The 14,247-nt window shown below is 37.6% G+C and overlaps 4 protein-coding genes across 4 annotated transcripts; 2 read left to right on the top strand and 2 right to left on the bottom strand.

Annotated features, from left to right (window-relative positions):
• Nucleotides 1–118: 118 nt before the first annotated feature.
• On the bottom strand, nucleotides 119–4,174 carry LOC126797575 (uncharacterized). The gene is made up of 8 exons (XM_050524225.1): nucleotides 3,555–4,174; nucleotides 3,274–3,467; nucleotides 3,129–3,176; nucleotides 2,560–2,632; nucleotides 1,874–2,045; nucleotides 859–1,290; nucleotides 582–773; nucleotides 119–447 (listed from the first exon to the last, which is right to left on the bottom strand). Exons 1-8 carry the CDS (start codon nucleotides 3,790–3,792, stop codon nucleotides 390–392), a joined length of 1,407 nt encoding a protein of 468 aa, XP_050380182.1. The 5' UTR covers nucleotides 3,793–4,174; the 3' UTR covers nucleotides 119–389.
• A 955-nt stretch (nucleotides 4,175–5,129) lies between these two features.
• LOC126799012 (uncharacterized) lies at nucleotides 5,130–7,825 on the top strand. Its single transcript, XM_050526119.1, has 8 exons — nucleotides 5,130–5,422; nucleotides 5,623–5,765; nucleotides 5,885–6,007; nucleotides 6,125–6,168; nucleotides 6,322–6,447; nucleotides 7,095–7,179; nucleotides 7,324–7,380; nucleotides 7,461–7,825. Exons 2-8 carry the CDS (start codon nucleotides 5,628–5,630, stop codon nucleotides 7,539–7,541), a joined length of 654 nt encoding a protein of 217 aa, XP_050382076.1. The 5' UTR covers nucleotides 5,130–5,422; nucleotides 5,623–5,627; the 3' UTR covers nucleotides 7,542–7,825.
• Nucleotides 7,826–8,296: 471 nt separating this feature from the next.
• On the top strand, nucleotides 8,297–9,712 carry LOC126800105 (uncharacterized). Its single transcript, XM_050527396.1, has 6 exons — nucleotides 8,297–8,563; nucleotides 8,660–8,709; nucleotides 8,805–8,930; nucleotides 9,127–9,211; nucleotides 9,502–9,555; nucleotides 9,635–9,712. The coding sequence occupies exons 1-6, from the start codon at nucleotides 8,297–8,299 to the stop codon at nucleotides 9,710–9,712; spliced, it is 660 nt and encodes a 219-aa protein (XP_050383353.1).
• Nucleotides 9,713–10,187: 475 nt separating this feature from the next.
• LOC126798852 (E3 ubiquitin-protein ligase At3g02290-like) lies at nucleotides 10,188–13,465 on the bottom strand. Its single transcript, XM_050525920.1, has 5 exons — nucleotides 13,295–13,465; nucleotides 12,207–12,557; nucleotides 11,595–12,021; nucleotides 11,108–11,217; nucleotides 10,188–10,517 (listed from the first exon to the last, which is right to left on the bottom strand). Exons 2-5 carry the CDS (start codon nucleotides 12,324–12,326, stop codon nucleotides 10,491–10,493), a joined length of 684 nt encoding a protein of 227 aa, XP_050381877.1. The 5' UTR covers nucleotides 12,327–12,557; nucleotides 13,295–13,465; the 3' UTR covers nucleotides 10,188–10,490.
• Between the last annotated feature and the right edge of the window lie 782 nt (nucleotides 13,466–14,247).

The following is a 14,247-nucleotide window of genomic DNA, read 5'->3' as shown; positions in this document are numbered from 1 at the left end:
GCAATTATCTAACCATATTTGGATCATATATTTAGGTGTTGTACCGTCTTGATCTACCCTAGCTCATAACAAAAGTTGTTTAACTTCTACATACAGGGCACCGACTGCAGATTACCAAAGAACCAAAGGTTTCAGGTTCAGTCTAGCTGAGTAGCTGATCGTGTAATAAATATTTCAAGTTCAATTTTATACAGCTACTGAGTAAATTACAGAAACTAGTCTAACATCTCAATCCGACGTTTTGACGTAAATACATACAGTACATACAAGTTCTCAAGAGCCTGCCACTTAACAGCTTTTATTACTTAAATCTCTAACTAGATTATAAATCAAGTGATGTAGTACAACCATCTCATGAGTTCCATCTAATTACTCCTCAATTTCTATAACTAGCCATTTGGCTCATCATATTCACATTCGTAGTCGCCACCATCAAGCATGTGCTGCCTGCATCATATTGAAACTAAAAATGGTCATCTTCCGTAAAATGAAAGGAAATTAAAGAATAAAAATAAATAAAAAGAATGAAAAATTCTAAACTACTGGGGAAAATGCTACACAAATTATTGCTCAGTACATACCTCAATCTTTCACAAAGGCGTACTAAATTATCTGAATCTGTTCTAGACGCAATGTCCTCAATAATGGAAGCATTGGTTGGAGTCACGCTATCTGCAAGCCTAAATTCGCACAATTCCTTCAAAGAACATGCATCAGTCATAACAGCTGAATGTCCCCCACCAGCTGCAAGTTTTCGAACTTCCCCAACACACCTGCAATGTGCAATGTGCACTTCAATTAATGTACAAATTAAAGACAGATACGAAGAACCTGCTGAAGAACTTATCTTTATCATACCAATCAACTGGAGATGGATACCAAGCATATGTAGATTTTTCATTAGATGCCTGACCATAGCTATTGTAGCCCCATCCATGAATTCTTCCTTCCCTTGTAGAAATTAGTGTATGGGAATGTCCACATGCAATGAGCTGCACACCAAGCGGAATAACCAAAGCAGGGATGTTACGGAAAAAGCTTGCAGACTCATTAGGATTACATGAAAAAAATCCATTTTCAGGGCCGAGGCCTAATTGTCCTGCTCGACTGCCACCCCAAGCATAAAGAGCTCCCTTCTGAGTCACGGCACATGTATGCACACCACCACATGCCACATCCTTCATGAAGATTCCATCAAGTGCCACCACTCTCCTTGGCAATAACTCTTTATCAGCAGATTGTAGGGAACAATGACCAAGTTGCCCCATGCTTCCCAACCCCCAAGTATACCTGTGAGGGCCAAATCAAATTCTTTCAAGATATATGTTGAGGTCTCTAAAAGTAAAAAGCAAGTGAATGTAAACTACATTAAGAACTTATTCTGGGAAATCTTCATCATACTTGAGGATTGCGTGAGTGACTATCATTTTTATAACATAAATGAAGTAACCTCTTTTATCTGTTGGATCATTCTGTCGCTTAGTAAAAAAGAAAAAAACCAACACACACACACACACACACATGCACGCACACACACGCACACGCGCGCACATATATATATAAATGTAAGCCATATCAGTGTTCCTTTAGCTGCTAAAACCACTGCTGAGGATATGAACCAATATTATCCTTAAAAAACAGGATAATCTAGAGGAATCTATAGTAGTAGGATGCAATTTATAGGATAATCTAGAGGAACCTATAGCAACAGAATGCAAATTAGAATGAATCCATTTTCATAGCATCCTGTTCCACCATGTAAGATGGGAGAATCCCACATGAAGTTATCAACTCTGAATTAATGCTATGCGGATAACCCCAACAATAAATATATGACTTAATCTTCAACTAATAAGCACTATAGATCACTTACACCTCGCCATCTTCAGATAGAGCTGCTGTGTGGTACTCCCCGCATGACACTTGGGTAATCTTCACAAGCTCAGGGGCTTCATCAAGGAACTTTGCATAAACATTTATTACACGAGCCCCTTGTAATCCTTCACATGTAACGCCCCTGCCAAGCTGGCCAAATTCATTGTATCCTGTGTATCCAGAATAGTAAATAAATTTTGATTAATTAGAGGTGGGAAACAAGAGCCTGAGCTTTAGTTTTCTGCTTATATTTTTTTGATTAAGCGTTATTTTCCATCTTTTTTTTAAGTATCTATCACAAAATTGCAATGGCCTAACCATATGTAACTTCAATTCCTATAATAGACGATTTCATGCCTTCTCCAACTAAGGGTTACAAAAACAAGTTTCATCCAATGCAACCTCATTTGACACTATACATCTACATAGTAGGCTGTACAACCAAACTTACTCCAACCAACAAGGTCTATAGTACAAATCAGAAATCATTAATGCATATGAGGGGCCCGCTTTTCCTTTAGCTTGAGCATCCAGATGTACTATTCCATGTTTCAAATTTGGAACTACAATTAGTATTTCAGAATTTAAAAAATGGAACTGTAATGTTCAATTCTATCACATAAAGACGTAAATTTTGTTTAGAGATGGAAATTTTTCAAAGGGACCACATAGAAAAGCAATTACCCCAAGCTTGTAGCAGACCATCCTCTGATAAAGCCATCACATGAGCTGCTCCACAAGATACTTGACGGATAGCCTGTTATGATCCTTCCAATAAGTAATGTTAAGACTAAGTAATAACCGACATAATTCAAGGAAGGCCCATATGCTTACACCTATAAATTAATACACACAAAAAAAAAACAAAAAATCACTCCATCACAGGATGTTCCATTAATGGAGTACGCTACACAAATGCAGTTTATTACTAATATCCTCTTGTGCATTCTGGAGTTAAAATCCTAGTCCAGTTGTCTCACTTGTCTGCTAATAAAACACATTGTTTGCTGCGGAAGCAAAGCCTAGTTGGACTTGGATCAAACAATGCAGGTTATGCAGCTAATGACAATCAATCAAGGTTGATTGACACAGTAGCAAAATTGAGCCTAACAACCACAACTTGAGTAACTAGCTTCATCATCTACCGTTTTCTCTTTAACAAACTGTCTATCAAAATACCATGACAATAAAAACCAAACACCACTGATGTCCACAACTAGAAAGATTATACAGCAGGAAGCATCACAACATACCGTGGTCGGAGCAAATGCACCCCAAAACAAACGCGGCAGATTTGAACCCTACAATGACAACAAGTAGCAAAACATTGGCAAGCTCATGAAAATCAAGAAAAATAATTTTGTTCAGAGACATTGAAAGGGGGGGCATTGCATTAACCTGATTCTGTCCCCAAATCCAAAGCCTACTAGTCGAAACCGTCCCATCGTTGTCTCGAGGTTCCGCAATGGCAGCTGTACAATGTGCACCACACGACACAGACTTGACAAACTCCGTCTCCAGATGCTTCACTTTCCTCGGATGCTTACTCCTCTCCTCAGTGCCATCTCCCAATTGACCAAACTCATTCGCCCCTAACCAAAATCAAATCCAACAACATTACAAAAATCGAAGACAACAAACTGAAATAACTAATTGGAAAAACAAACACAAATGTATACCCCAAGTGAAGAGGTAGCCATCGGAGTCAACAGCGGCGGTGTGCTCGCGGCCGCAGGCGATGTCGAGCCAGCGGGAGTTAGAGCCGAAGAGGTCGGGGGAGAGCTGCTTGGGGATTCGGAGCTGGCGGTCACGGCCGTTGCGACCAGTCTGGCCAGACTGGTTGTAACCCCAGACGTAAATCGCGCTTCTCGCCTTAATGCTCGGCGGTCGGTTATTTCGGCCGAGAAGTTCGTCCATGTCGGATAACAGTGATTTGGGCTTCTGTTTTTTTGTACCTCCTACAAATTGGGTCTCAATTTGGAGAAGGAAAGTTGAGAAATTTGGGAAGTTTTTGGGGGAAAGATTTATAGTTTGGGCGGGTGGAGATGAGGAGGTTGGTTCTCTCCTTCAAATGAATGAAGGAGAGAGAGCAGAGGATCTAGAGATGGAGAGAGGCCAGAGGGATTTTTGGGAGGGAAGAAATGTTGAGTTTGGGGAGATGATTGATCGATTGATAGGCTCCTGAGTTGGTCAACTGAGAGAGAGAGAGAGCTGATAATTGATTTGGCAGTTAATCGTTGAGGTTGGATTTTGTATGTTCCGACAAACTGGGAGATACCCGGCTCCGGGTCGGGTACCACCTGCGTGCCGGATAACCACCGATTATTATTAGTAAAATACATCAAGAATGTCTACTAAGAGCGAGTAGACTTATCGCAAACTCGATCATACTATTGAGCTAGAATTAAAAAAAGAAAAAAATGACTGAGCTAGCCAGCCAATCATGCACCAAATGCCACTCAAACATCATAAGCTATTAAGAAACGGCTGTTCTAGCTGGTAATCAGCTTTACTAGCCTAATGCACTTATGTACGTGTTTTGATCGTATGAGTTTGTATAATTTTATTTAAAGTGTATTTTTGAAATGCATTCTTTTTATGTAATTCTATTTCTTACAAATAAAAATTTTGATATAACACATTAGTGATATATTCGTATCTTTACATAATTGTCTTTTTGTTTCCTTGTGAGGATAAAATTATAGATGAGGAATTTGACAATTCACAATTTAGTTAAATTTTTGGGTGCTCGCTTTATAATAGTAGAGATATCAGGATATAACCTCAATTACAAGCTTAAAAAAACTACTCATTAAGGCATTTGCTCCTCAACTAAAGCCTTGTCAACACTTCCGTCATTGGATTTCAAATTACTTTTTGAATGTTACATTAGATCTAAGAATACGGTAAACATCTTAACACTTTGTGATACACCAAATTTTGTACGATCAAACTTTAAGATTGAGAACTTTCAACTTTGATGTTGTAGCTTTGTATTATTAAAAATATACTATACACAATATTAATGAGAGAAGTGACGATATAACTATTATAGACTTTATTGGGTTGGTTGATTCATGAAAACCTATCAAAGCAAGAACCCAATGAATCGACCAACCTAAATCTTGAGTAATTTGTCACATCAGAAAGCCTTGTGACATCCCGGCCCAATGAAGATTATATCAACACGACCGCTCTGTTTCCCATCGTAAGACAACATCAACAGATTGTACAAGGACCATAAGAACAAACAATCCAGATTCCAGAAAGCCTTGTGATATCCTATGACATTAACCAGCCGGATGACTTTAATTTTTAGTAGGTGATTGCACCAGAAGAGAGAAGAAGAAAAATAGAATAGATGATGAGGTGCCCCTTTCCTTCTGACTTTTGTGGGACGTGGTAGGTGATGAAGCACTAAGCAGAGACCACACATAAGAACTAGAAAACGTGGAACCAATTCGAAAACACGTTGCAAGTCTCTGTGTTCGGTTCCTTTCTATCGCAGCTTCGAAGTCTCATCAGCTAAGACTCGCACACAAAACAGGCAAGTAAAGCAGCAATCTTTACTATCAAAGCCTCTTTCTTTCATTTGTCTCATCAATCTTTGTTGTAATCCATGTATATCCGGAAGCCATGTCTCTGATGTGAATAGTGGATTTAGATTCTATGGTTTCATAGTGAATTTCGTAGTTCCAGGAATTGTGTGAGCACCAATCTCATTTCTAGAGTTTAATTTTCTTATAGAAAAAATGGCTGAGGGAGCCGAACCTGCGAAGAAGCTCGTGGAGATTGATATAGTTTCGGATACAGTATGTCCATGGTGCTTTGTGGGCAAGAAGAATCTGGACAAGGCTTTGGAGGCATCCAAAGGTCAATATGACTTCAGGGTACTCTTCTATCTTTACTCTATGATCATTCTTGCTCTTTTAATTGTGGATTTTGATGATGATGATGATGATGATGATGATGTTGTTGTTGCTCATTCCAAATCGTTTATTGTTTGCAGATCAGATGGCACCCATATCAGCTTAATCCTAATGCCCCTAAAGAAGGTGTTGATAAGAGAAAGTACTATGAGCAAAAATTTGGGTCTGATATGTCTGCAAAAATGGGAAATAGGATGTCAGAGGTATTTGCTATGATTCTGTGAATCTAACCAAGTCAATTTTACATCAAGCGAAAATACATGCTTCATGTTCGATATGCTATGCATAATGCATTCACTATTTCGTTTGACAATTTGCAGGTTTTCAGAAGCCATGGCCTCGAATATGACCTGTCTGGACTAACGTATGTGTAAAAATTGATTTTGTTTTCCTTTTTCTTACTTTTTTAATCTTTGATTGTGGAAACGGTGAACAAGGAGTTCATATTGTGGAAATGAATGTGTTTTATTAGGGTTACAACTTCGATTAACGTGTGTCGAATGTGTAATATGTCCAGGGGAAATACTCTAGATAGTCACAGGCTTATTTACTTTGCCGGGCAGCAGGATCTTGCTAAGCAACATGATCTTGTCGGTGAGCTTTTTCTTGGGTACTTCACACAAGCAAAGTACATTGGAGACAGGTAATGAAGTTAACGGTTAACCTTTCATGAGCTTTTTAAATTTGCTTGCTTTGAGGTCGGATAGATTGAGTTGTGAAAATGAGTTACAAACCACTGCCACTCTATGAATAGACTACGGAAGTTATGACTTTGTATATATTATGTGGCATGGATGTGTATTTCATGTGGCATGATCTACAACAGTCCTAATTCATTAACAAACTCAGCTTCAAATGAGAAACAAGATTTGAAAATGTATCAGTCTACTGCTTATAATACCAATTCTGATGTAGAGAATTGGTTGCCATGCACGAGAAAACTTGAACAACAGAAAAGCAGGAGCCATGAGGGAGGCCATTTTGAAGGGCCCATGGAAAAGATTGATTAATGATCTGACTATCCATAAAACTTAGTTAAGTAATTGTTTTTACTTAAATTGATCCATGAAAACAGTTGTGATTGATCAGGGGTAGCATGAAACGGTAGCGGTGTTGTAATATGACTCATCCTTGCTCCCAAGAGGAGGTGAATGAGTAATTTCAAAACATGTATTTTCTTTTTAGACGGGAGAACTTTATTCTTCATTGCCCCCAATATTATGAGAATCAGTATTATAAGACCTTCCTAAATTGAATTATGAGGCACAAAGATTTGCAATTTGGATACAGGGAATATCTTCTGGAATGTGCTAGGAAGATTGGCGTAGAAGGAGCAGCAGAGTTTCTTGCAGACCCCAACAATGGGCTCAATGAGGTTTGTACTTCACAAGTTTCTCCAAGTGAATGAGTTCAGGAAAGCAAACAGTTGAAGCATTTGACCTTTAGGATCAGTGTGGAACAAACCGTAAGAAAGGGAGGTCCCATATTGACTGACTTTGCTTGTTGTGATTAATTGCAGGTGAAAGAAGACCTTAAGAAGTATTCGGGCAATGTAAACGGAGTCCCACATTTCATGGTGGGTGATGACATTTTAACTGTGGCTTGATTTCTTCACACCTAGATCCACTCAATATTGATTATCTGATTATTTGGCAGATTAACAATGGAAAGCAAGCATTAAGTGGTGCTCAACCGCCTGAGACTTTCTTGAAAGCTTTCAAAGTTGTGACAAAGTGATACGGCCATTCAACAAGCATTATTCTCTGTGATCTCCAATAAGAATGCGACCTTGGAAATATGTATACTAAGTAATTTGTTCTGTGAACCAGTCTTTCTGTAATGTTTTCACTGTGTGCGTCAGGATCATTGATTAGGCAAAGCCATGCCTGTGGTATTGAACTAATTATTCACTGTCTATTTAGAGAAGTTCACATCTCCTTGTAGGAGACCTGAGTGCAGGTTTCCTGTCCCGACAGTGTATCCTATATACTCCTGGATTTGTTATAGCTTGTTTGTAGTTCTATTTGTTTTACCTACTTTATATATATAACGGTATTACCTAATTATATGTACAATACCGATTATACGAGCAACAATGAGAGATGGAAAATGAACATGCAGTAGCTTATCCAAGTCGTCCTGAGAAGATCACAGATTCAAAATATTTGTAAGCCCTACTTGTTGTGACACGGTATCAAATTTGTAGTTTTAATTATCAAAGAAATTAGGTCTTAAAATTCTTCTAAAAAAAGACATAAAATAAGAAAAAAATGAAAATGGTGCAACCGTAGAAGCAAGTCTACGTCCACAAAAGTATCCGTAACTCGCTACATAGCAACTGGCTTCTCTCCTCTCCAAGTGGTCAGCTATTATGAATCAAGAACAAAAACCACTCAATCATCCCATGGCTTGGTTTGATTTAGTTTGTGGCTCTGATATGATAATTCCAACGAGCAGTTGTTTTAGGACGCACCACAGTTCCATACACAAACATGGCTATGAAGCATCCCTTCCGAGTTCCCAAAAAGCCTTGCACAATCGACATCATTTCGGATCCGGTATGCCCTTGGTGCTTTATAGCCAAGAAAAATCTGGACAAAGCTCTAGAGGAGGCTGATCCCCTCTACGAGTTCGAGCTCCGGTGGCATCCATTTCAATCTGATGACATCCCTAAAGAAGGCATTGATAAGAAGAAGCATTCTGAGGATAAGCATGGCTCTGCTCAAATATCTGAAACTGTGGAAATGCGCATAGGAGATGTATTTAATCAATTAGTTCTTTCATTTCCATATTGTCATTTGCTACAAAGCCTATACGATCCAAGATCATTCACTATGTCCCCTTTCACTCTGCAGATTTTAAGAATGTCCTACGATGAGATTGAATACAAACTTTCTGGTATCATGTAAGCATAAACCATGTTTAATTTTGAAGATGGTTTATGGTTGTTGCATACTTTTCCCCTTGTTTTTTTTTTTGCTTAATGTATCATTTTTACAGGGGAAATCCTCTAGATTATTTCAGGCTTGTACATTTTGCTGGGGAACAGGATCATGATATGCAACATGATCTTGTGGATGAGATATTGCTTGGGTACTTCACAGAGGAAAAAGACATTGCAGACAGGTAATAGTAAAGTAAATCACAAATTAGTACAAGTGAACAACCTGACCCTAAGCGGTTAGATTAATAAAACAACATTCCTAATCTAAGGAGGACAAGATCCTTCCTGGACAAATAGTGCAGACTAGTTGATATGGTTGTAATTGGTGATTTGTTACATCTGAATTAAGAGGCACAAGCATTTGCAATTTGTATGCAGGGAATATCTTGTGGAATGTGCTGGCAAGATTGGTGTAGAAGGGGCAGCAGAGTTTCTTGAAGACCCTAACAATGGCCTCAATGAGGTACATCTTTATCTCAATTTTGACTAAATCCATTTATGTAGCAATTAAAATGATCAATAAATTTGAGAAATCTCGAAAAGAAGGAAATTTAAATCCTTCAGTCTTCGTTCTGGAGTCTGTTCTTCATTTTGCTTGAAATCTTTACTCACTTCCATTCCACAAATTACATTGACCTTGAAAGAAGAAAAACTCTATGTTGGAATCGTTAAGCAACTGATTCACATTCTGGAATTTGAGTTTTTGGCACCCAAGAATGTTGAAAGTGACATTGTTCTTGTGACAAACTGAAGGTCACAGAAGAGCTCAAGAAGTACTCGGGAACGAAACAAGTCCCATATTACGTGGTGCGTCAGGCAAATTTCGCATTTAGAACTCCAGCTTTGCTGCATTAACGAATTAAACTGTTAATTATTACTGTTGCAGTTTAATGGAAAGGTAAACTGCGTCGGTGCTCAGCCGAAGGAGGTGTTCTTGAGAGCTTTCGAAGCAGCCACAAAATGATACAACCTGATCTGGAAGCCTTCATTCTCCATCTCAGTGGTGACGGTGGAGCCTGGAAATATGTACTTCTCTACATGTGAACATAACAAAGTACATTTGTTGTATGTATAACCAAAATGTAAATTAGCATGGTAAATTTGGCCTACATATACGATCTTCATATATTCATTCTGACAAGAAATATTGTAACCTACGTTTTGCAAGAGATCATATTTTAACCTAAGTTTTGCATTGGACAAGATCAATGTTTGGACTTCATTGCATGCCGAAGTAGAGGACATGGTGTAACTGCAGAGCTTACGTGAAAGATGACCAACATTACAATGACAAACGATTGTCAACACTGTGTGACAAGCATTTCCTCAGCAAAACCTTACCATAACCGTAACACTGTTTCAGCTTTCAGGCTGATAGCATCGATGAGTTAATTCCATGATTTCATCAATATAAAAGGCCCAAAGATCAACCAGCAAAATAACACCCCGAAAAAATAACACTGGAGACGTATATAAGCTGCACAGAAAGTTTTCTCTGTACTGGTGTAATGTTATACTTGGATGACTTTTGCCAAATGCAAGTATAACCGCAAGAATCAACACATTTTTTCTTCCATAGGAAAACAAAAACATTTGGATAATTACAACATCGGTTATCAGAAATTAACTTATGTACTAGGAATGACACTTTTTTCAACATGCAGTATTCACAGTGGCACCACGTTCTTTAGTATTCTATCTTCCTGATGTTGCTGGATTCATCAACGACGAGTCAATCAAGATTAAGTCGTTTCATCGAATGCCATGACCTACAGAAGCCAAACAATGATTACCCAGTTAGACTCTACACATTCATGATAAAAGACACTTTTCGCTCATTTCTATCTTTTTGTATTAAAAAAATCTAACAAGATTGGCTTTTATTGGCCATTTTAATTCTATGTATCAATCATAATATCAAGCTATGTTACATTTATCCCTCCGCACTACAGAACTGTAGATTTCCAACTTTCAAGACAAAGCAGGATAGTGTATAACTTTTACTTCCCCAGTCAATCTTCCTGCTTGATTATACCTTGACTGAGCAGGAATCAAAGATATTCAACACTACAAGACCAAATTGCTTGATCTTGCAGCTCTAGTATTGTGCTAGTGGATCTACTCCAATACATGACATTTTAGTGAAAATTATATATATATTACCTTCACATTCTTTATTGCAAAGGAATTTCCCAATAATATAATAAACTAACACTAACCTACAACTACAAAAACATTATTTGGCCATGTGAGATATATCTGGAAGGATGCCTACTAGAAACTATGCCTGCCAAAAGTATTATCATGACTCATGAGTATGAACAAAATCTGCTGAAGGAAAAGTACTTGGTAATGTTACCTTGCCACAAACAGGACAACTTTCACTTCTCTCCATCCACTCATATATACAACCAAGATGATAATGATGAGAGCATTTTGTAATTATTTTGGGGTTTTCTGGAGTATATTCTGCATATAAAGGAGTATGGTAAACAAGTGAGAAGTCATACAAGACATGGGTATACATTCCAGAATTATAAATCAATCAAAAGTGCAAGAAACATCAAAAGTGCGCGAGTTCTCTACCCTAATAAAACTATCATCTAACTTTGAAATCAAGATCTCACTCTCCTTTTACATATACAGTCAGTTTAATGACTTTGATCCAGCTCAAGAAATAAACACAGAAACCGAGTCCAAACAGGATTGGATTCATCATTAATATTGAGCAACATGTGGTGTAAGTAGTCATAGGAAAATGGTAAAAATCCAATGGTGAGAAGTTGTATTCTTATTGAGAAAGACAATAACATCAATCAAATGAAATCCAAAACAAATGAACATACCTTCAAGACATGTTGGGCATACATCCTCTTCTTCTGAAGATGTATAGATGATACCGAATCCAGTTGTTGCTTTTGCCGATGATAACTTCAACGAGGATCTGGAACGATGTTCTTTTGATCCCTCTTCACAAGCAGATCCATTCCATTTGTCTCCTGTACTCAAATACTCTGAATCTGCATCGGTATCACTTCTTAGAGGTTCGGTCTCCTCATGAGAATGACTGGTGCCTTTCTCACGCCTAGAAACCAATCCATCCCGCTGCAAGCGGATGAATCTTGGGTCAGCATCATAAGGCAAGGGCCTTGGAGGAGAGCGATACATGTCAGATAAAGAGCTATCAAGTGAGGCTGCAGAAGTCATTGATGCAGCCCCCTGAATGGATGAGGGGAGAGACTGCAATTCCCCTCTGCTGAACAGTGATGAATACTACAAATTACAGAAGATAAAGGATAATAAGTCCCACCTAAATATGAAAGACCGCACAAACAATACTACATATATTTCTCCACACAATGGCGAACAGTTTATGATTTTGAGAGAGAATTTGAAAATAAAAAGAAAAGATAAAAAAGAGGATTATTAGTTCATTAACAAGGATCAGCATAGCATACCACATTCACAAAGTTTTGAACAAAGCAACTGACACACGGACAGTGTCTCAATGCGGAGCTATTTGGATTCACATAATCTTCAAAATCATCAGTATTCAAACAACAGCAGACAGCACCCATAATGCCAGGAGATACACCTCCCCAAGAAGTTTACACTCGCATATGCCGGATAATTTAAGTTCCACTTGTGCACTAAGAAAACCTCTGCGAGCACAAGTGTGCTTTGACAAGAACAAGAGAGGACACAAAGCTCGCAGAAGTCCGACTACCTCCGCGGACCAGCACCCTCCCTCTTCTGACTAACAATGCTGGCCGGTTTGTTCTGATATAATCTAACGTTGCATTCCTCACCTGCAAAATAGAAGACAGTCGTGTTTAATTTTCACAGAATCACATTGACAAACTGAAACAGTAAGATTCTAGAGACTTGTCCTAGTGCAGTAGATAAATTAACTCAAGCACAAACCGCATGAAATGGATTTCAAATAAGCTTAACCAGGAATTACTTCAAATTATAATTGTCATATTCCCTGGAAAAGATTGCAGGGCACATAACTAACTGCAGTTGTGAAGTCGAATGACATGTTTCTAAAACAATGAGAACAAAATGACAGAAATGAATTGATAAAAGTGATCATGATAAAATTTCACAAAACAAAATCTCCAGGAGAAAATTGTCTCACTTGTGTTAAAAGGTTGCCATCTTTCATACCTGTCCTCACAATAACCATAACCAACACACAGAATTAAATTTGAAGCCTCACCAAATTGAAACTCATCCATGCAAATAAGGATTTCTCTTCTGTCAAGGGAATACAAAGTTAAGAAGATCAACCCAAAACACAGATAAATCGAGTAACCAAGATCAACCCAATTGAAAAGATCAAATTTTGAAGCAGTCAGGAAGTTCAAAACCAAAAACCCAATATGCAAAAACAAATTGTGCAGCAAACCCATTATCAGCAAAACACCATACAAAACAAAACCCTGTTGCAGATATCAAGTATGACACAATCAGAAGATTCAAAGCTACTCTAACATAAAGCAACAATTACAGAAAACCCAAATTACAGAGAGAACAAAAGTACCTGAGGAAAGGTGGAACGGAGAGATAGAGAGAGAGAGAGATTGATCTTGGTGGGTGGACAAAGACAGGGAGGCACCCAGGAATCGGAAATTCAGTAGAAAAATTTGGATTCTTTGGATAAATTAGATGATTCGAAAATCAGATACTAAAAATGGCTTGGTAGGTTTTTTGGATTTTTGAGCCACCAGCTTTAATCTTTCTCTTGACTGTGGGTGCCTGATGTATTGTTTTTGTATTTTTATGAATCATAAAGAATGCTAATTTAACTTTATTAGAAAACGACTTTTAAAAATATTAGAAAACATAGAGTAATGATTTATTTGTTTTCCAATTGGCTGGGGCTTTTGATATCATTTTCTTTGTATGTTTGCAAAGAAATGTTCACGACGGATGAAAACAGATATTTTTTTTTTGGTCAATAATGAAAACAGATATTGTGAATGCACATTTTACATATTTGAAAATTATTATATCAACTTATTAGATAGAACATAACACAAAAGATAACTAGTTTCAACAACACTTAATTTTAAAATTTTGATATTATAATTACGATAAACTGGTATAATATGAAAATAAACAAGTCCACATCAGCTTCATTATTGCCTTTTGTGTCGATAGTGTGATGTAATTTGAGATTTAAAACAATCTCAAATCAATAATTTGTTACACTGGCCTACATCAAATTAATGCATACTTGTTTTTTTGTTAAAATTATATTGTAGTGCATACGTAACAATAAACTGAATAAAGTAGGACATTTGAGATAAAAAGCTCTCCAAGAATTAGCATAGTGCTCAACTATGGAATTTCTTTTCTGATATAGTAGTGCTTTTTGAACATGGAGTGGTGCAACCCCCATTTAGTTGAGAGGTTTAAGAAATAAGACACTATCCTTTTTTAAAGGGTTCACAGCAATGATTTTTGCTTCAAATCAAAGTAAGTTTGATATAC

This window comes from Argentina anserina, chromosome 6 (assembly GCF_933775445.1).
Source record: "Argentina anserina chromosome 6, drPotAnse1.1, whole genome shotgun sequence".
NCBI lineage: Eukaryota > Viridiplantae > Streptophyta > Magnoliopsida > Rosales > Rosaceae > Argentina > Argentina anserina.
This window is presented reverse-complemented; position numbering and strand designations above follow the sequence as displayed.

Coding starts and splice junctions, on each gene's coding strand:
- LOC126797575 (XM_050524225.1), bottom strand. CDS start 3,792: ATGGACGAACTTCTCGGCCGAAATAACCGACCGCCGAGCATTAAGGCG. Junction 2,633..3,128: donor GTGCATTTGCTCCGACCACG/GTATGTTGTGAT, acceptor GGATCATAACAG/GCTATCCGTCAAGTATCTTG. Junction 774..858: donor TATCCATCTCCAGTTGATTG/GTATGATAAAGA, acceptor TGCACATTGCAG/GTGTGTTGGGGAAGTTCGAA.
- LOC126799012 (XM_050526119.1), top strand. CDS start 5,628: ATGGCTGAGGGAGCCGAACCTGCGAAGAAGCTCGTGGAGATTGATATA. Junction 6,169..6,321: donor TATGACCTGTCTGGACTAAC/GTATGTGTAAAA, acceptor TAATATGTCCAG/GGGAAATACTCTAGATAGTC. Junction 7,180..7,323: donor CCAACAATGGGCTCAATGAG/GTTTGTACTTCA, acceptor GATTAATTGCAG/GTGAAAGAAGACCTTAAGAA.
- LOC126800105 (XM_050527396.1), top strand. CDS start 8,297: ATGGCTATGAAGCATCCCTTCCGAGTTCCCAAAAAGCCTTGCACAATC. Junction 8,564..8,659: donor TGGAAATGCGCATAGGAGAT/GTATTTAATCAA, acceptor TTCACTCTGCAG/ATTTTAAGAATGTCCTACGA. Junction 9,212..9,501: donor CTAACAATGGCCTCAATGAG/GTACATCTTTAT, acceptor GACAAACTGAAG/GTCACAGAAGAGCTCAAGAA.
- LOC126798852 (XM_050525920.1), bottom strand. CDS start 12,326: ATGGGTGCTGTCTGCTGTTGTTTGAATACTGATGATTTTGAAGATTAT. Junction 11,218..11,594: donor ATGCCCAACATGTCTTGAAG/GTATGTTCATTT, acceptor CTTTATATGCAG/AATATACTCCAGAAAACCCC. Junction 10,518..11,107: donor GTTGTCCTGTTTGTGGCAAG/GTAACATTACCA, acceptor TGGCTTCTGTAG/GTCATGGCATTCGATGAAAC.